This window comes from Elaeis guineensis, chromosome 10 (genome assembly GCF_000442705.2).
Source record: "Elaeis guineensis isolate ETL-2024a chromosome 10, EG11, whole genome shotgun sequence".
Classification (NCBI taxonomy): domain Eukaryota; kingdom Viridiplantae; phylum Streptophyta; class Magnoliopsida; order Arecales; family Arecaceae; genus Elaeis; species Elaeis guineensis.
In genome coordinates, this window is record NC_026002.2 from 31,266,897 (window position 1) to 31,286,521 (window position 19,625).

General features: G+C 38.1%; 2 protein-coding genes across 2 annotated transcripts; both read left to right on the forward strand.

The window, feature by feature from the left end:
- Positions 1–1,613: 1,613 nt before the first annotated feature.
- On the forward strand, positions 1,614–14,353 carry LOC105036653 (cytochrome P450 71A1-like). The gene is made up of 4 exons (XM_073245015.1): positions 1,614–2,101; positions 2,694–2,698; positions 11,869–12,304; positions 13,556–14,353. The coding sequence occupies exons 1-4, from the start codon at positions 1,661–1,663 to the stop codon at positions 14,231–14,233; spliced, it is 1,560 nt and encodes a 519-aa protein (XP_073101116.1). The 5' UTR covers positions 1,614–1,660; the 3' UTR covers positions 14,234–14,353.
- Positions 10,337–11,117, forward strand: LOC140852117 (uncharacterized). Its single transcript, XM_073245014.1, has 3 exons — positions 10,337–10,432; positions 10,526–10,885; positions 10,986–11,117. Exons 1-3 carry the CDS (start codon positions 10,376–10,378, stop codon positions 11,061–11,063), a joined length of 495 nt encoding a protein of 164 aa, XP_073101115.1. The 5' UTR covers positions 10,337–10,375; the 3' UTR covers positions 11,064–11,117.
- Positions 14,354–19,625: the final 5,272 nt, after the last annotated feature.

Consider the following 19,625-nt stretch of genomic DNA (forward strand, 5'->3'; position numbering starts at 1 on the left):
AATAAAAATGATATATATAAAATTAGCTATGTCATATCAAGATCACATATGAATCATATTTAAATACTAAACAAAATGACTAGAAAGTGGCTCTGATACTATAATGTGGGAAAATATCTCAAGTAAAATAATTTTATTCAGTAAAAATATCAGTGATATATATCTCTAGTCATTATTATTTATGTATTTGAATGGAGTTTATCCATAAAAAAATTTATGAAAGAACGAATCTTTTAATCTATACCTTCGGACAAACTATTCGTCCATGAACGTCATAGGGTTTTTAACAGGCTAGCTAGGCTAGGGATCTTTATCAAATAATTAAAATGTCGATGATTTTCTTCCCTCAAAAAACCTATCTTAGCATAACTAGGTATAGTGGATGGTTATGTATAATAAAAAGTTATCTAACAATCAAGCCGTCTTTGTGAGCCACATATAAAATTGTGTCTAACACTTTTTTCAATGATTGTGATTTTATTAGTTTAGTTGTAAGAACGTTATTATTGACAAATTATTTCTTTATTCTGCTAAATATTGCATGAATATCCTTTACTATATAACAATATAAATTATGTACAGATAAACCAGAGTATATAATTGTTCATGATAGAAATAACCATTCAACGATCAAATGCAGCTTTCCTGCATAAATTGCATGATTCATACACGTCTGTCCCTTTAGCAACCCATAAATAATGAAACTGATAAACAGATAATTAAAATTTTCTGATCATTCAAAAAGCAATTCACAATGCAATTATAAGGCACGCTACGGAAGTATTGTATTTCTCACGTCAGCTTTTCTGTGCAAAAATCCTCCACGTGTATAAAAAACTCATAGTACATTATAGAAAGGACCAGTAATTCTTTGCACATCACATCGTCTCATTTGATTGAACCATATAATCATCACTTTTTAATACGTATTTAATTTTTATAATTTTATTTTTTTATTTAAAATTTTAAATGACGAAAATATCTCTCTTTTTCTAAAAAAATTATAACATTCTATGCCCATATTACTTCACCCTGCGGCCAATTATGAGTTTCTATTCATAATTTGGCTACAGAATGTCATAAGGAATGAAAAGATATTTTCGTCATTTAAAAATTTCATAAATTTTTAATGATAAAATTTTTTTTTTTTATGATTTTTGAAAAAAAAATAATAAGTTGATCGCAGGATGTCATAAAATAGCCATACGATGTCATAATTTTTTCAGAATAAGAAGGATATTTTTATTATTCAAAATTTTAAATAAAAAAATAGAATTATAGATATTAAATATGCTATTAAATGTGTATTGAAAAATGATAGTTATATATTTTAAAATGATTATATGGCGCACTCCACTTCATTTTTATTGCACGCATGCGGTGCACAAAGACTTTTTCTAAAAAGAAGACTAACCACGAGCGCTAAAAGAGCAGGGAGTGGAAAATGGGCCGAGACTTGAGAGTCCAATGGATAAGAATCCAATATCGACCACAAATTTTTCTTTTTGTTTTTCTGTAAAAGTAAAATAAAATGCATTAGTCAAGCTATATTCCACGAATAAGGATGTGCCAGAGCTAGACCTCGCAAGCCCCATAAGGGCCACTATGATCATGAAGAGCAGAGATTCCCCTCTCAAAAGAAAACAAAGCAGACAATCCTATGGAGTTCTTGCTTGCTCTCTTCGCTTACTTATGTATCTTCTTAATCCCAATAGCTATACTTTTGTATGTCAAGGCCACCCGACTGAGCTTGAGGCTACCTCCTGGTCCGATAAGATTCCCATTCATCGGCAATCTTCATCAGTTGGGCGAGCTTCCCCACCGCTCCCTTCGGCTCCTCTCGGAGAAGTATGGCCCCCTGATGAGCCTAAAGCTTGGCTGCATACCAACCATCATCATATCCTCCTCGGAAATGGCCTCTGAGATCTTGAAGACCCATGATCTTGTCTTTTGCACTAGGCCTCCCCTCGTCGCCTTCAAAAGATACTCCTATGGTGGATTGGATATAGCCTTGTCACCCTACAACGAACAGTGGAGGCAACTAAGGAAGATTAGCTTGTTAGAAGTTTTTAGTGCAAAGAGGGTGCGGGCCTTTCAGTCCGTATATTACAACGAAAAGGGGCTGTAGCGACAGTTTTTTGCCGACGCTTTTGGAAAGCGTCGGCAAGTTGCGCAGACCTGCCGACGCTTTTTAAAAGCGTCGTCGTTTAACGACGCTTAAAAGCGTCGGCGTTCAACGCCGACGCTTTTAGCAAAAGCGTCGTCAAATAAAGCAAATGCCGACGCTTTTGTACAGTAATTTACGACGCTAAAAAGCGTCGTTAGGTTCGTTTAATACCCTTCTTCCCCCGTGCCCTAATCCATCTACCGCCGCCCTTTCCATCCTTAATTTCTTCCGCCGACCCCGTCTCATCTCCGCCGCCGGCACCGCGCCCGCCGTCCATACGCATCCGCCGTCCACGGCTCACCGCCGTTTGCCGCTCCCCTCTGCTGCCGCGTCCGTCGACGCCGCACCCGCGCTGTCGAAGCCGTACACCGTCCGCTGGAAGCAGCCACCCCACCGGCCCTCCTCCCCTCCCCCCTCCCGGCGGCCATCTTCCCATCACGATTCCCTTCGATTGCCGTGCACTTTTGCTTGGATTTTGTTTGGCGCAGACTGATTCGTGTTCGACCGATTCAATTTCGGCCCAAAGGTTCGGTCTCTCTCTCTCTCCCCCTCCCTCCTTCCCTGTGTCATGACCGGTAATCGCATCTAATATGTGTTTACCATTTCTCAGAGCGAAAATCCTCTCCGTCATCGAACATCGATGCGGTCTCCGGTCGATCCAGCTCTAGCATCGGATCCACCGCCTGGAAACCCCAGAATTCGAGAAATCCGCAAATCGAATCCTCAAGGTGATGAGATATCCGTGGATTCTGGTATAATTCCCCTGTTCTTTAGTATTTCTTCTTAATTAGTTGATATTGTGGAGCTTGGAAGCTCGAAATTAGGGTTCTTTATATTTAGAAAGACGGACAGAGGATTTACATTGCGAGTTCTTCTCTTTGGAGCTCCGAATTTGGTCTAGAATTCTTTGCTGTGGATGCTAGGTTTTAGGGAGTGTGAGGAGATCTTCACATGACTGGTTTTGATACGCCTAGGTCTAGGAAAGTGAGAGAGTTCTTCTCTGTTGAAATTTGATGGTGCAAGTTGTCCATCAATTGGTTTCTCTCTGTGCATGTCCATGTCTGCCTTGTGCATGTGCGATGTGCATGTGACTCATCTTCCATTTCAAGTAGGTGTGTATTCTGCAGTATGGTTCATGTTGCCCGTATCGGCTTATATAGAAAGTTTGATCTGGTAGTTGCTGACTAGTTTGGGCCGGCAATGGGTCATAAAAGGATTCCAAAACCCTTTATTTGGGTTCATTTTCATCTAATGCAAGAGAGGGAGATGATGGGATAATTTTATACCAAATCTTATGATTCTAATTTACTGGAGATGTGCTACCATGATGTTGTGATACACATTGCTATTTAATGCCTATATAGCGCTAATGTAGAACGAAAGATGAAAGGATACACTGCCTAATATAAGGAAAACAAATAATGAACTTTTGGAGTTATCTGTATTTCGTAGTTTTTTTCTTTTGTAACGAAATGCAAATGCTAATATTATGATCTTCTAGAGTTACACCTTCATAATATTCTAGTTAAAAACAATATGACGTTATTAGTGCTGCATGGTTTTCTTTCACAAAACCTGGCGTCCTAAATCCATGTTTTCTTTCATTTTGAAACAAGTATGATGTTAGCAGTGTTGTGTTTTGATTATTTTGTGATTACTTGAGCATGACTCATCTATTTGTCATTATGTTACTTTCTGTGGATGATGTTATTTAGTCTCTTTGGATCAATGATAGTATTATTATATTTCATTTTGGCCTGTTTCAACCTTCCTGCTATAAATCATACTTTAATCTTGTTTAGCATCCGTCATCATGTCATGCTCTAAATACATGAAACCTTGAATTCATTAATGAAAGTTTTTTTACTGCAATGTTTATGAAGTGTGGTGAAATTTATCCTGACATTTTAGGATGGACCCTGAAAATCTCTTTGATCGGTGAGTATGTTGCTCTTCTTGCTACCAATCCCCCTTACTTATGCTTCTGCATCTATTTTTCACTCACTCTGTCTTCCAGAATCTTCTCTGTGTTTGTTTCCTCTGATCAATGGCATGCTTATATATAGTTCTTTTGAAGTTTCTATTTTACTGTGCTTGTGCAAGGATTATAATGCAAATATGTGTAACAGGAAAATTTTAATTTAGTGAGTAGGCTTGTACTTCATGTATGTCTGTGCTCCAAATTATGCAAGTCATACTCTTTTGGATTTGGTGGTTAACAACTGGTTGTACATGATCAATTTACAACCAGTTATCAAATATCAAATATGGTAAACCTGTGTAGCATAAAATAAATGATATAGAGCTAGATCAATTTACAACCACACCCTCTTAGTATCTCTCTACGAGGTTCACCCGAAAATATGTAGTACAATTAATTAAGGTTGTGATACATGGTTGATGAATGGATAATTTCATAGTTTCATGAATCCTGATCGATTGCTTATCTGACATGTGGCGCTCGTTATGTGACTGGACCCTGATATCGTGTGGCCTACGTTATCCTTATCTTCGTGACTGATGAAGACTAAGCATCTGGATTAAGCTGGGCCAAGTTTCTTTGTCCACTACTCCCCAAGTTAATATCAGGTATTAAATCAAATTAATTATGAATTAATTTTTCAAAAATTACATTGCATCGAAACATAGACCCGTCTTTTGATTAATGTACATATTCTATTATATCCGTACATTTATTTATTTTTGTACGGATAAAAGAATTATGTACATTGATCAATTGATTGTCCAGTATGGACAGTTTGGAAAATGTGAGTAATTCTATAGGTCATTACCATAATCAAATGGTATGCTGAGAGGTTCGGAAAAAATTTCGGATGGTATTTTCCTTTTGTTCTTCCTATACGGAAGAACTAAGGGGAAATGCTGCCGAAATTTTTTTCGGCTCTTGTTGCATATCATTTGATTTTTGTAATTGACCTATAGAATTAATACATTTTCTGAATGGGATAGGACCTTCTTTACCTATTAGTTGATGATAGCAAGCATTTACTATGTAAACTTTATGTAGTTGTTATTTTTTTGAATTTTATGAAATGACTGATATTTTTTACTCATTGCATTAATATAGATTGTATAATTTTTTTTTTATTTTTAGATAAATTGCAAGTTCGGTCAGTTTTATCCTACAATGGATAAAAGTTGGATAAATAAACCAAGGAATAGTAAAGAATATTTAGATGGAGTTCATGACTTCATTAAATTTGGTATGGAGAAAAGTAGTTTGAATGGAAAGATTTTATGTCCATGTCGGAAATGTGTAAATAGTTCTTCTTTAGATCCACAAAATGTTGAAGAACATTTGGTATGGAATGGTTTTTTAAGAGGTTATACCGACTGGATTTTTCATGGAGAATCTATGTTGCCATCATCATGTAACCAACCCCTGACTCATTGCGGATCCACTAGCCTAGAAGATAATTCTGCAAGAGATGATGATATAAGGGGTTTGATCACAGATGCTTTTGGATTTGATGTTCAAAATTTAGGAGAATCCAGTAGTATACAAGAAACAGTTGGGATGTTTGATGGATGTACGCATACGGAACGTATGCATGTTGAGGAGCCCATACATACATCTAATGATGAGACAGGTCGTTATCACACCTTAATGAAAGATGCAGACAAAGAATTATATCCGGGTTGTACAAAATTTTTTAAGATTTCTTTTCTTGTTCATTTATTTCATATCAAATATTTGAATGGATGGTCTGGAAAGAGTTTTACCATGCTGCTCAAGTTATTAAAGGATGTATTTCCAGAAAGCACTCGTTTACCACCATCGTATTATGAAGCCAAGAAAGTAGTAAAGGAATTGGATCTTGGATACGAAAAGATTCATAGTTGTCCGAAAGATTGTATGTTATATCGGGGTGAAAACGCTAATCAAGAGTCATGCAATGTATGTGGATCTTCAAGATGGATAACACAAAAAGAAGATCGAGATGATGTACTGAATGAATTGGATGCAACGCGGAGTAAAAAGAAACCGGCCAAGGTATTGCGTTACTTTCCTCTTATACCTAGATTGAAAAGGATTTATGCATCATCAAAAATAGCTTCATCAATGAGATGGCATCATGAAGGACGTACAAAGGATGGAATGTTGAGACATCCAGCAGATAGTCTTCAATGGAAAGCATTTGATGATAGACATCCTGATTTTGCCTCTGATGTTCGCAGTGTTAGGTTTGGCTTAGCTTCTGATGGCTTCAATCCATTTCGGACCCTGAGTTCTACCTACAGCACTTGGCCAGTCGTTTTGATACCTTACAATTTGCCACCGTGGATGTGCATGAAACAATCATCACTTATCTTGTCAATGGTTATTCCAGGAGATAAGGGTCCAGGCAATGATATTGATATTTTTCTACAGCCTTTGATAGAGGAATTGAAACAGTTGTGGGAGGGTGTTGATGCATTTGATGCTTCCAACGGCCAAACATTTAAACTACGGGCAGCATTGTTATGGACTATTAATGATTTTTCAGCATATGCCAATTTATCTGGCTGGAGTACAAAGGGATGGGTCGCATGTCCTTGTTGTGGAGATTCAACACATTCAATTTGGTTAAAACATGGAGGTAAATTTTGTTACATGGGACATCGTCGATGGTTGGAAGCAAATCATCCGTTTCGATTTCAGAAAGATTTGTTTGATGGTACTATAGAATTGGGATGTGCCCCTATTCCACTTTCTGGAACTGATGTTCATAGACAAATGGATGGCATGAATTACAGCTATGGTAAGCACTCAAAGTCCTCTAAAAAAAGAGGAAGGGATGATGTTGAACGCTCAGTGCACGAAGGGTTACCAGAGGAAGTCAGTATCAGTACTATAGATGCAGAGTTGTTTCAAGATCCAGACAATTATTTCGAGGATGAAAATGAGGAAGACACACAGATAGCATCTACACAACAGCCAAGAAATATTTATGGAAAAAATGAAGTATCTTTTTTGACTTACCTTATTGGAAACATAATCTTATTCGGCACAATCTTGATGTCATGCATATAGAGAAGAATGCTTGCGATAATTTACTTGGAACATTTTTAAACCTTGATGGAAAGAGCAAAGATAACATGAAGGCACGTCTTGATTTAAAAGAAATGGGTATCCGACAGGAACTTCATCCTAAAATGCTTGCTAATGATAGAATTTATGTGCCTCCTGCATGTTACACAATGTCTGCTCGAGAAAAGGATAATTTTTTGAGAGTTTTGAAAAGTATCAAAGTACCCGATGGATATGCATCGAATATTTCACGATGTGTGCATCTAAAGGATCGAAAACTTTCAAATCTTAAAAGTCATGATGGTCACATATTGATGCAAGATATTTTTCCAATAGCTTTAAGATCGTCATTGCCGAAACAAGTTGTTACAATTGTACTTCGATTATCGTCATTCTTTAAGGCATTATGTTCCAAAGTTATTGATCCTCGGGAACTTGATCAGTTAAAATCGGATATTGCAATTACACTTTGCCAGATGAAAAAGATTTTTCCTCCTGGATTTTTTACTATTATGGTACATCTGCTCGTTCACCTAGCTTCAGAAGTTAAAGTTGGTGGACCGGTACATTATAGATGGATGTATCCTATTGAGAGGTATTATTACAAACCTTAAATCTTTTGATAATTTTATTAGAAACAACAGCATACTGATATTTTAATAAATATTTAATTCTTGAAGGTATCTTGTGCGTCTTAAAGATTATGTGCGAAATAGAGCCTATCCCGAAGGCTCGATTGCTGAAGCATATATTGCGGATGAATGTTTGACATTTTGTTCAAGATATCTTCAAGGTGTAGAGACTATTTTTAGTCGACCTCAACGGTATAATGACTTTGTGGAGAATGCAGAACTGTATAAGTTCTTAACTGCTGGAAAATTCTTGGGAAGAGGTGAAGGTATTGTACTTGATCAAAAATCCTTAGCACAAGCACATCGTTATGTGTTACTTCATAGTGACATAATATCTGACCATCGCAGGTTAGTATATTTAAAGAATGACATCAAAATTTAAATTTTATATTAGATATAATGTTCTAAATGATATATTTATATTTTATGCAGTGAATTTTTAATTTATCAGAGACGAGCCAATCATAACATTCGTCCTAATGCAAGGATTGAACAGCGATGGTTGGTCGAGTTATTCCCTATGTGGCTTTCGAATCAGGTGTGATTTATATTTAATTATTGGATATATTAATTTTTGATACATATTTAATATCAGATAACTCAACTGCACTTCGTCATATCAATTTTTGTTAGGTATCAAAGATGATGGAGACAAATAAGTCAGATGAACTAATAGCTCTTGCTCGAGGACCTAACAAGATTGTGAATAGATATAATGGTTTCATAATTAATGGCTTTAAATTTATACTAGAGAACGGGAGAAATTTAGAAAAATACAGAATAGCGGTGTTATGGTGGAAGTTGATGGAAAATCCTATTATGGTGCACTTAAAGATATCTATGAGTTGGATTATTATGGAAAATTTAAAGTAGTACTGTTTAGATGTGATTGGATAGACATAAACTCACCAAGGGGTTTGAAACAAGATGCAAATGGATTTACACTTGTAAATTTTTTAAGGTTGATACACACTGGTGTGTTATTGAAGGATGACCCATTCATTTTTTCATCTCAAGCTCGTCAAGTATTTTATGTACAAGACGCAAAAGATAAAGATTGGTTTACTGTCATCAAAACAAAACCTAGAGACTTATATGATATGGGAAACCAAGTAGAGGATGATGACGATGACACTTATACACAATGTATGCCCTACAATTTTGTGTCAGCTGATGATTTAAATGATACGACGACGTTGGTTAGAACAGAATTCGAAGAAAACACTACTGCTTGATTGTTACTGGTAATAATTATTTATGATGTATATATTTTGCATTAATTATTATGTTATTTTACTCCATATATTAACTGATTCTACCTTTTATTTATATAAATGCTAGGTGACATCATGCGTCGCAGGGGACGATATGCTGGTGTGTAGTTCCAGTTTTCACAGACAGAGGCCGGTACGTCTTCTTCAGCACAGCAGCCTGAGGTCAGTTCAGCTGCACAGCATTCTGAGCCCTGTCCTTCATCATCAGCACAGCACGATCCTCCTGTTCATCAGCCAGATGATGAGATATACGTGCAGGATATATATTGTCTTTCATGTAAATTTTTTTTATTTCATTTTATGTATATTTATGATATAGTTACTTTTATGTATTTTTTGCAGACAGATCCAGGAGAGTACGCCCCAGACGCGGACCCACAGTAGTACGAGATGTGTGGCAGATGCGTGAGGGCGAGAGGATTGTTGTGGAGTGCAATCAGCTAGGTCAGCCAATTAAGAAAGCTGCCTGCTTATTGACTTCATTTTTGGGGACTGTTGCTCGGAGGCCTCAGCTATGTCCGTTGGGCTATGCAAAATGGAATGACATGCTTCCAACGTACAAAGTTGAGCTCCTCCGAGTTATAGAGGTAATGAATTGATGTTCATACTGTATATTAATTGTTAATCATTTATATAATTTATTTCATTTAACTTTTTTTTTTATAGAGCAAGTTTGTTCTCCCTCCATCCACTCATGATTTTGTAATGAAGTCTCTCAACCGCAAATGGAAAGAATATAGAGTGCAATTGAAGAAGGACTATATGAGACAGGGTATGACAGAGGAGGAGGTTGCTAGGAATTGTCCTCCTGATGTACCCCCTCATCAGTGGATGGAGTTGGTTCATTATTGGTTCTCCGAGAGGGCACAGGTATATTATCTATTTATTATCTTTTTTTTCTAAATATTTTATAAAAATATTGATTTTTATTATATATTGTATATATAACAAGTTCTTTACTTTATTTTACAGACTTATTCTGCTATTGGTAGAGCTGCACGAGCAGCTCAGTCTGTTCCTCATACATCGGGGTCGAAGAGTTATGCACGACTCCGACAGGAGTTTGTATGTTCCTTAAACTTTCATAATTAACTTTTAATTTTTATGTTCAAATATTTATATAACTAATATCATTATGTATCGTGGACCATGTCTGTATCATGATACTCATATATTTTTTTAAATTATCATAATTGTTTGCTTAAAATTGAAATTATTTGTGTAGGAGGATGAGCATGGGAGGGAACCCGGACAAGTGAAGTTTTACCGGATGACTCATACTCATCAGGATGGTACTTTTGTTCGAGATGAGTCGAGAGATTTATATGTACGGCATTATTAATATTATATTTTTTGCAATGATTTAAATTTAATTTTGTTAGCTATTAATGTATAACTCTTGTTTTCAAAAAAAATACAGGAGAGGGCTACATCTCTCATTGCGGAGCGTGACGACGAGTCCGCAGCATCTACGCAGCAGAGCCGTATCGAGACCGAGGTCTTCACAGAGTTGATGGGATCAGAGCGCTACGGTCGAGTGAGGGGTTATGGAGTAGGAGTCACCCCCACTCAGTTATCTGAGGTTAGTAGATATACGCAGCATGCTGCAGCAGATGCTCAGGATTCACGCGTTCGCAGACTCGAGGCGGAGATACAGGAGATTAGACAGAGTCGTACCGCTGAGATGGAGGAGATGCGACAGAGCCATGCCGAGATGCAGGCCATGAGGGGACAGATTGATCGCCTTACATCTTTATTAGAGATGTATGGTTCATCTCAGGTAAACACATAATATAAAATATATATTTTTGTATTAATTTAATAATTTATATATTTTATTTATAGATATGCAAATCATGCTTTTGATATATTTTTTGTAGGCTCCTGGCATATCAGGCACCCGTCGAGATAGCGGCACGTCACGTGGAGACAACGACGACCATCCGCCTGCAGATTGATGTTATTTTATTTTTGTTGTATTTTTATATTTATTTATATTACTCTTGATTGTAATGGACGATTAGTACTTTATTTTTATTTATATAAAATATTATTTTTTGGTTTGATTAAATTTTTTATTTCAGCTTGCTTTTGATGTGAATGATGGTGATTGTACAGGTGTGAATGTGAATGTGGTGATTGTACATGTTTATTGTATTGTACAGGTGATGTGAATGATGGTGATTGTACAGGTGTGAATGTGAATGTGGTGATTGTACATGTTTATTGTATTGTACAGGTGTGATATGATTTCGTACAGGAATGTATTGTATTATTTTTTTTTCCTCTTAAAACCTTTAACGACGTTTATAAGCGTCGTTAAATTTGTCTTTTGCGACGCTTTAAAGCGTCGTAAATTTTTACATTAACGACGCTTATAAGCATCGTTAAATTTGTCTTTTGCGACGCTTTAAAGCGTCGTAAAGATTTAAATTAACGACGCTTATAAGCGTCGTTAATGTAAATATTTACGACGCTTTAAAGCGTCGTAAAGATTTCCATTAACGACGCTTTAAAGCGTCGTTAAGACAAATTTAACGACGCTTTAAAGCGTCGTTAATGTAAATCTTTACGATGCTTTAAAGCGTCGTTAAAAAATAACGACGCTTTTAAAAAGCGTCGGCGCTATTCGTCCCCACTCTTACATAGTCGACGCTTTGCCGACGCTTTTCGAAGCGTCGTAAAGCGAAATAGCGACGCTTTAAAGCGTCGTTAATGACCATTAATAGCGTCGTTAATGACCATTTTTCCTGTAGTGGTAAGGGAGGAAGAAGTGAACGCATTAGTGCAAACTATAGTGAGGCAATCCTCGAGCGGTCCTGTGAATCTTAGCGAGATGTTTTTTTGCCTCTTTAGCAACATCATCACCCGACAAGTCTTCGGTAGGAGGATTTCGGGTGATGGAGAATACACGAGCAGCAAATACTATGGTCTCCTGAGGGAGATATTTTCTTTACTAGGTGGGTTTATTTTAGGAGACTTCTTTCCCATGATGGAGTGGTTGGACGTGCTCACCGGCACACGAGCAAGGCTCGAGAGGAGCTTCCATGCCATGGACGAACTTCTCGAAGAGGAGATTGAGAAGTATGTGCAAGGTGGAGGAAATTGTGATGACTTCATGAGCATTCTCCTTGGGCTTCAAAATGATCCAACCCGAGAATTCCCATTGACTAGGGATCATATCAAAGCTGTTGTCTTGGTTAGTAACTTTACCTTCTTCCTTTATTTTTCAGACCATAAAGAATGCAATCTGTGCATCGCAGAGGGTCTATGCACCAAGTCACTAGTCCAACTTATTTTGCTCTACCATAGCGGGTTGCAAGATGCGTCACAACCACCGATTTATGAGATGAGTGACGTGTTGCTCATTCAAACATGCATCAATTTATTTATTTATTTTTTTTTTTTGATATAAAAAGAGTGCATTAGTACAATAGTCATCAAAATTTATTTTCAAAAAAAGAGAGTATAAAAAGAAGATGAACCCCCAAACCAACAACACTAAAATTCGAATTTAAAATTTAAATTTCAAATTCTCTTCTACAAACCCATCAATCAACCTACCAAAACCCTTAACCATTCAGAATTTAAAATTTGAAATACAAAAAAAAAAAAATCTCAACAAGCTGCTATCGGAAGATGCAACGTCGACCGCCGAGAGGATCATCGACTGTCAGAGACCATAGTGGTGAAAGGAACAGAACACCAAGAGGAGAGAGGATTGACCACCACATCAAAGAGAGAGAGAGAAACATTGGGAGGAGAATATCGTCAACCATCGAAGGAAGGGAGGCCCAACCTTCCATCGACCGATGTTCGTCAGAGGGGAAGATCTGTCGCCCGCCAGTGAAGATCCGATAGCAACACCAGGAGAGAGTTCGGCAATCTAGGGAAATGATGCAAAACATGCATCGATTTAAATGATGCAAAACATGCGCGGCAGAGGATCCCGATCCACTTTCCTTGTATGGAAGATTGATTCTGAAAGTAGGATGAGGGGATAGAAATTCAACTCAGTGGAAGGATCCAACAATTGCTAATGAATTTTTTGATTGATGGCATGGAAAATATAAACACTTTTTTTTTTGTACAAATTAAAAAAATTTTCTATAAGCGCATAAAAAGTTATGATAAATGCCTTGGATAGCAACTCGAATGAAATGACATCACCCTTACTAGTCGTCCTTAATTATATTTAGGTCAAAGAGCTTTGGGTTCTTAATATCGAGGAAATGAACTACCAACACTGCACCAAGTAGTTGATAATCATGCATAAATGATTTGTATTACTCTGAATGCAAATACTTTACCATACAATACATCTGCATTCTTCCTTGTGCATTTTCCAGACAAGTATATTTGCATTCAAAAATCATGTTAGATTGAGTTCCTAAAAAAATGCCAAAAATGTATGTTATACTGATTAGACTATCACTTCCATACCTGGCAGGATATGTTCGCTGCTGGATCAGATCCCTCTGTGATTACCTTGGACTGGGGAATGACTGAGCTAATGAGGAACCCGACGATTATGAAGAATGCCCAAGATGAAGTTAGAGGATTTCTTGGAAACAAAGGAAAGGTGGAGGAGAGTGACGTTCAACAACTTCATTATCTCAAGCTCGTAGTAAAAGAAGTTCTTCGGTTGTACCCTCCAGGTCCATTGCTAATCCCTCGAGAATGCATGCAAGATTGCAAGATAAATGGATATGATATTCCTAAGAAGACAAGGGCATATATAAATGCCTGGGCTATTAATAGGGATTCTCGATATTGGCAGGATGCAGAAGTCTTCATGCCTGAGAGGTTCAAAGATAACGATATCGATTACAAGGGTCAGCACTTTCAGTTTCTGTCATTTGGAAGTGGCCGAAGAATATGCCCAGGTATGTCAATGGGTGTTCTTGCTGTAGAGCTTGCGCTTGCTAATCTTCTCTATTGGTTCAATTGGAGCTTGCCTGCTGGAATGAGCACAGAAGATATTGACATGGAAGAGCAGTTTGGTTTAGGGATGCACAGGAAATCACCTCTTGTTCTAGTGGTGACTCCAAAATCATTGTTGCCCAAGCTTCCTTTGTGGACCAAATGTGCTTTCGTCACTATCATGGCTGATTATAGTTACAAATAAGGATGGCTTTATATTTACATGATAAGAATATCCATCTTAACTTGATGATTAGGATGTATTACTTCCTCACTAGGAGAGCTATCAACAAGCCAAATTTAATGCTCTCTTGCTTTCCTCTCTGATGTAATCTTCACTCTGCAGTCTGTCTCCTAAATCCCTATCATCTCCCTATTCATTCTACAGCTCTCCCCCTCTTTGCTGTGCTTTTCAAAAGAAGTGGAGCACCAGCTCATGTCCATCTTATCTCAACCAAGCATGTTGGGGTGTCTTCCTCAGAGGAAAAAAGTGGAGCACCTGCTCATCTTCGTTCAAGTATATCTCATGTTATCCCAACACCTCTGAGCCCAAATTCTGTAGGAAGAAAAAAGGATCCTCCTGCAGACCAATAGACCTATAGGCTGGAATATAGATTGGGACTTAGACAAGCCTTGACAAGATGCGGCTGGAGAGACCAATAGGTCCGATTCTTGTAGGATATTCTTGCAGAAATATTCAGATAAATTCTTAATGATTGATCAAGGATGCAGACATGGAGTTCTGATTGTCCTCCTTACCATCATAGCTTTATCCATAGCTTTATCATGATGACCAGATTCAGTTATTGAAAGCCAAAGACCAGTATCCAAGATAAAGAGGAATGCAAAAAATTGACAGCTCAATGATGATTTCAGGCTAGTCCATTTTACGGAGACTTCAGAAGGTCCACACTATGCCATGGAATAATGGACTAGCAGCAAATTTCTATGTCATTTTACTGTAGGAACTCTGAGTGTTTGGTTAGCAACCAGAATTAGAATCGGAATGGAAATTGAAATGGATTGGAATTGAAATTGGAATAACTAAAACCCCCGAAGCATTTGGTTTGTGGCCGAAATAGGAATCGAAATAAAAATTTGAATTCTTAAAGGAGAATAAGGATTGAGTTTTAGATATATTAGATCATTCCCATTCTACTCTAAAATCAGAATCAAATAGAATTTTTCCTAACCAAATGGTTGGAATGGGGTCATTCATTTCTATTCCAATTCTAGACCCCAACTCTTTTCAACCAAATATTTCATTAAAATTTGATATATACCACTGTCGCTGAGCTTAATGCCTCTCAAAATATGACACGGCTAGATGTTTATCTGCCACCTTGGATAAAGACGAGGCAACCATGCCATTACTGGTGAAAGTTGCGCGGGTCTTCGTCAATCTATTTTAAACAGACGGACCCTTGCCAAGAGTCTTGAGAGAGTGAAATTATTCTCTCGGATCCTACCACGAGGTTTTGATGCACTAAGAAAAAGCCAATGCTTGATTTGGACAACCGAAGGTGATGATAGATTGTAATAGAGGGGTATCAAGCCAGCATCTAAATTTAATTTAAGATTAATTATTCGAACAACAAGCATCTTTAAGAGCCAGCCTCATTGCAATAATGTCTACCATCTTACGAGTGGTTGGCATTACTCAATTAAAGCTTTCAAAAAAAGCCATGTAAAATGTGGCAGACAGATATTCTCAAATGATCTGACGAAATTTAACCGAACAATTTGTACAATTTGTCCTACTTGAGGTGTTATTTCAATGAAGTTGAACAATTTGTGCTAATAAGGAACCAATTTCAGCTCAATGTATCCAGTGCAAGTGTATGACTGTCCTATCACTCGTACTCCTACGCCTAAAGAACACATTGTTTAAGTTTTAACCATGATACGGTCAAAGGAGTTGGGATCCAAACGACTTCAGCTCACGCGTCGTGTCAGCAGTTGTGGGCTTGGGGACCCAGAACAAATTCCAACTCTAGTTGATTCAAGGGCTGTTGCTTCCACTTTGCGCATTGTTGTGGAGGCCCATCTATCCATGGGATAATGGAGCTAGGCACAATGGTGAAGCGAAATTCTTTGTCCATCACCCCCGGTGGAGAAAAAGCACATTGCTTCGTCAGATTGGACTACGTAGCTAATTAATAATAGGACCGCACCAATTTTCAAAACCATTGGGATTTAATGCATTTCAATTTTTTTTTCAAATTTTTTCTGACGAAAATATCCTTTCCCTCTAAGATGCCATCTTTTGTTCTATTTTACTCATGCTTAGTCAGGATATCATAGATAATAACAGAACATGATAACGATCAACAGGATGTCATAGAAAATAACAAGATATCATAATAATGATATGATATTCTTTTGCATCCTATGAATAATTATCGAAAAGTAATATTACTGACACAGGATGTCATATCAAGCAACATGATGTCATACTATTATCTGAAATGTCATAGGATTTAACAAAAAGTCATATAAGGTATCAAAAAATGAATAATATATATAATTTTTTATATATATAATTTTTTTATTTTATAATATATTAAATAATATATATAATTTTCTATATCTTTATATGATATCTTGTTGCTTATTACGACTTTCTGTTATTCGTTATGACATTCATTCTATTATTTGTTATGACATTCAATTGCTTTTTATAACATCCTATTAATTATTATTATTTTTTATTATTCTCTATAATTTTTTATTGGTTATTATGGCATCCTGTTATTTTCTATGATATTCTATTGATTATTATAATATCCTTATTATTATCTATGATATCTTAGTCAAGCATGAGCAAAATGGGGTAAAAGATGATATTTCAGAGGAAAAAGATATTTTCATTAAAAAAAATTTGAAAAAAGAGCTGAGCTGTATTAAATTTCTGCGGCATTAGAAATCGATGCATCTTTTATTATTAATTACGCTACATGATCCAATTCGATAAAGTGGTGTGCTTTTTCTCTACCGAGAATGGTGGATATTGATGAACCCCAAGAATTGAATGCATGGTAATCCCAACTCTTTGGCAAGCAAGAGAAAGGATCAAAGGAACACCTTTCTCTCTCACTCTTTTTTTGTTTTGACAGAAATGTCTATCTAAATTTTCATTTCCATCCCTTCTGTTTGACCTCCATGGTCTCCACCACCTTGACAAAAACAAATAGACTAGCTAAGTATCCTACTCTTTGTTGGGAACAAGTAGACCAACTATAGGTTCAGTTGTGGCAATTAACTCGAATCTTTTAGCTATTTGGTTTGCCATAATTCACTAGGTTGGGAAGGCTTTACTTGAGAGAGAAGTCTAAGATACAGCAGATCAACCTTTTCATAAATTGGGTGCAACTCAAGCTGGTATAGTTCAAGAGCAACCAGTGGCTAAGTGTGGTCTTGCAACTTATCAATGTCGGAGATGTCTGATCAGAATACCACATCTCATAATCTTTTCGATATCATGCATTGTAGCAGGAAGAAAGAAGAAATAAAGTAGAAACAATCAGATACATGGATCAGCCCAAAAAGGGCTCACCTTCACGAAGCATGCAAGCTTCACTATAAGAAAAAAAAAAAAAATTATAAAAGGAGATCACATCCTCAATCCTCTACACCCAATCTCTCCCTCACAGGAAGCTCTCCCTCACAAAAGCTCTCTTTCTATGAAGACCCCTTGAATCACTGAAGCGACCGCTGTCCGCTGTCCAACAGTCTGTCTGAAGCCCCTGCTCCTGCTCCTGTTGGCACTGCACTTCTGTTCCCTGGGTTCTCTACCGAACAAAGCCGCATGCCACACCTTCTGTTCCGTGAACAGGGCCTTATAAAGGCTTAAAACCCAAGCTATATCGGACTCACACTCTTGATCGGACTTGTGAAGATTCTCGACCATCTGATCGTACCTCAGATCGAAAAATGGCCGTTGGATTGCATTCGATCATGCTAGATCACGCATCTATTCTCCTAGGGATAGCTCACAGCCATTTGATCACGATCGTGAACTCCCTAAGCCACCTGATTGTGCACCAGTCCATGGAATAACCCATAGACCATAAAAAACAAAGGAGAAACATTACCCAGCCCATGGTGGATCACGAGAACCTGATGGGAAACGAGCGCTCGATCCACACACCCGTCCATGCGCTGCCCGATCCACTATGGATCGAGATTTATCGCATGCCTGCTCCCACGCGTGCGCACATGGACCTGGGCTGCACACGCTCGCCCAGGCCTGGGTCGTGCTCCCACAGTCGGGCCGCGTGCTGCTGTGCATGGCTGCACCACCGTGGCCTCCGCCGGCTCACCGTCGGCCTCCGTCGTTCTGAATTTTGTACCAACTTCAATCGAGCATATCTCGTTCATTCGAACTCTATTTGAGATGATTTTAGGCTCGTTGGACTCCATTTGTCATCGCAGACCTTGTTGTGGGCTCAATGTAGATCGAATCCCTAGACATCAAATTTTAACAATCTCCATCTTGACTCAATATTTGGCCTCCTTCTAACTCTGAGAGCTTCTAGATCTTCTCGTCCCAATGCCTTAGGGCAATCACCTGCTAATCATAGATGGGCAAACATGGGAGTCAATCCAGAGCGCTTGATCCCATCTCCATCATTTGCTGTGCTCCTCCTGACCTGAGACCTGCTCGGGGTATCATCCTACGATAATAGAAATCTCACCTTACGATATCGCCTCTCATCTTTTCGAGTCTCGCATCTCATGCCCGATCCACCTTCACTTGGAGCTCCACCTCGCTCTGAGCTCCACCTAGCTCCTGAAGCTCCACCTCACATTGGACTCCCTGCCAAATATTAATATCCTCTCGTCTTCTTCTTCCTCTCCAGAATAATTCTATCACCGTGCAATATCTTCAGGATTTCTTCACCAGCTACCATCCTGTAGCCTCTCGAATCCAGTCTGCTCAGTGAGATAAGATTTCGTCTGAAATTGGATATGTATCAAACCTCTCTCAATCTCCTCACTGCACCATCATGTGTCCTCCAGCTGACCGTCTCGATGCCTCTGATCTCACAGCTCGATCTATCCGATAGATAAACAGTGCCCTCACTGTTCTTCAAGTAGTCAAACTACTCCTCTCCGCAATATACATGATAGGTACATGCAGAATCTAAAATTCACTGCTGGAAAAAAATAGATACCTCATCAGATATTTCCAGGGCATCACCCTCTGAATCACTACTGGCTGTCACTGTAGTAGGCCTCGTCCGATCTCTGAGTTGAGAGTAATCTCTGACTAGATACCCCAACTCGTTACACCGATAACATCTGGTCTTGCTCAAGTCCCTCATCTTGGACTTGGACCACCCTCATTGCGATCTTCTGTCGCTCCGTCTATCACCTCTTGCTCCTCGAAAAACCACCAAAGCTGAGCTGCCTCCATCTGAGCTCGAAGCTGGGTTCTTCTTCTTGAGAACCTCATTCTGGAGAATCAGTGCGATGACCTCGTCCATCTTGATGGTGCTCTTCTCCATTAGTAAAGCAGTCACTAAGGACTCATACAAAGGAAGAAGTGACGCTAGCAAAACCAGCACCCTGATCTTCTCCTTAATTTTCTCGCC

What these genes read in the sequence shown, in the direction of transcription:
- LOC105036653 (XM_073245015.1), top strand. Translation starts at nt 1,661, where the DNA reads ATGGAGTTCTTGCTTGCTCTCTTCGCTTACTTATGTATCTTCTTAATC. An exon ending in ATATCAAAGCTGTTGTCTTG is followed by an intron (nt 12,305 to 13,555) that starts GTTAGTAACTTT and finishes CATACCTGGCAG; the next exon opens with GATATGTTCGCTGCTGGATC.
- LOC140852117 (XM_073245014.1), top strand. Translation starts at nt 10,376, where the DNA reads ATGACTCATACTCATCAGGATGGTACTTTTGTTCGAGATGAGTCGAGA. An exon ending in ATGAGTCGAGAGATTTATAT is followed by an intron (nt 10,433 to 10,525) that starts GTACGGCATTAT and finishes AAAAAAATACAG; the next exon opens with GAGAGGGCTACATCTCTCAT. An exon ending in AGATGTATGGTTCATCTCAG is followed by an intron (nt 10,886 to 10,985) that starts GTAAACACATAA and finishes TATTTTTTGTAG; the next exon opens with GCTCCTGGCATATCAGGCAC.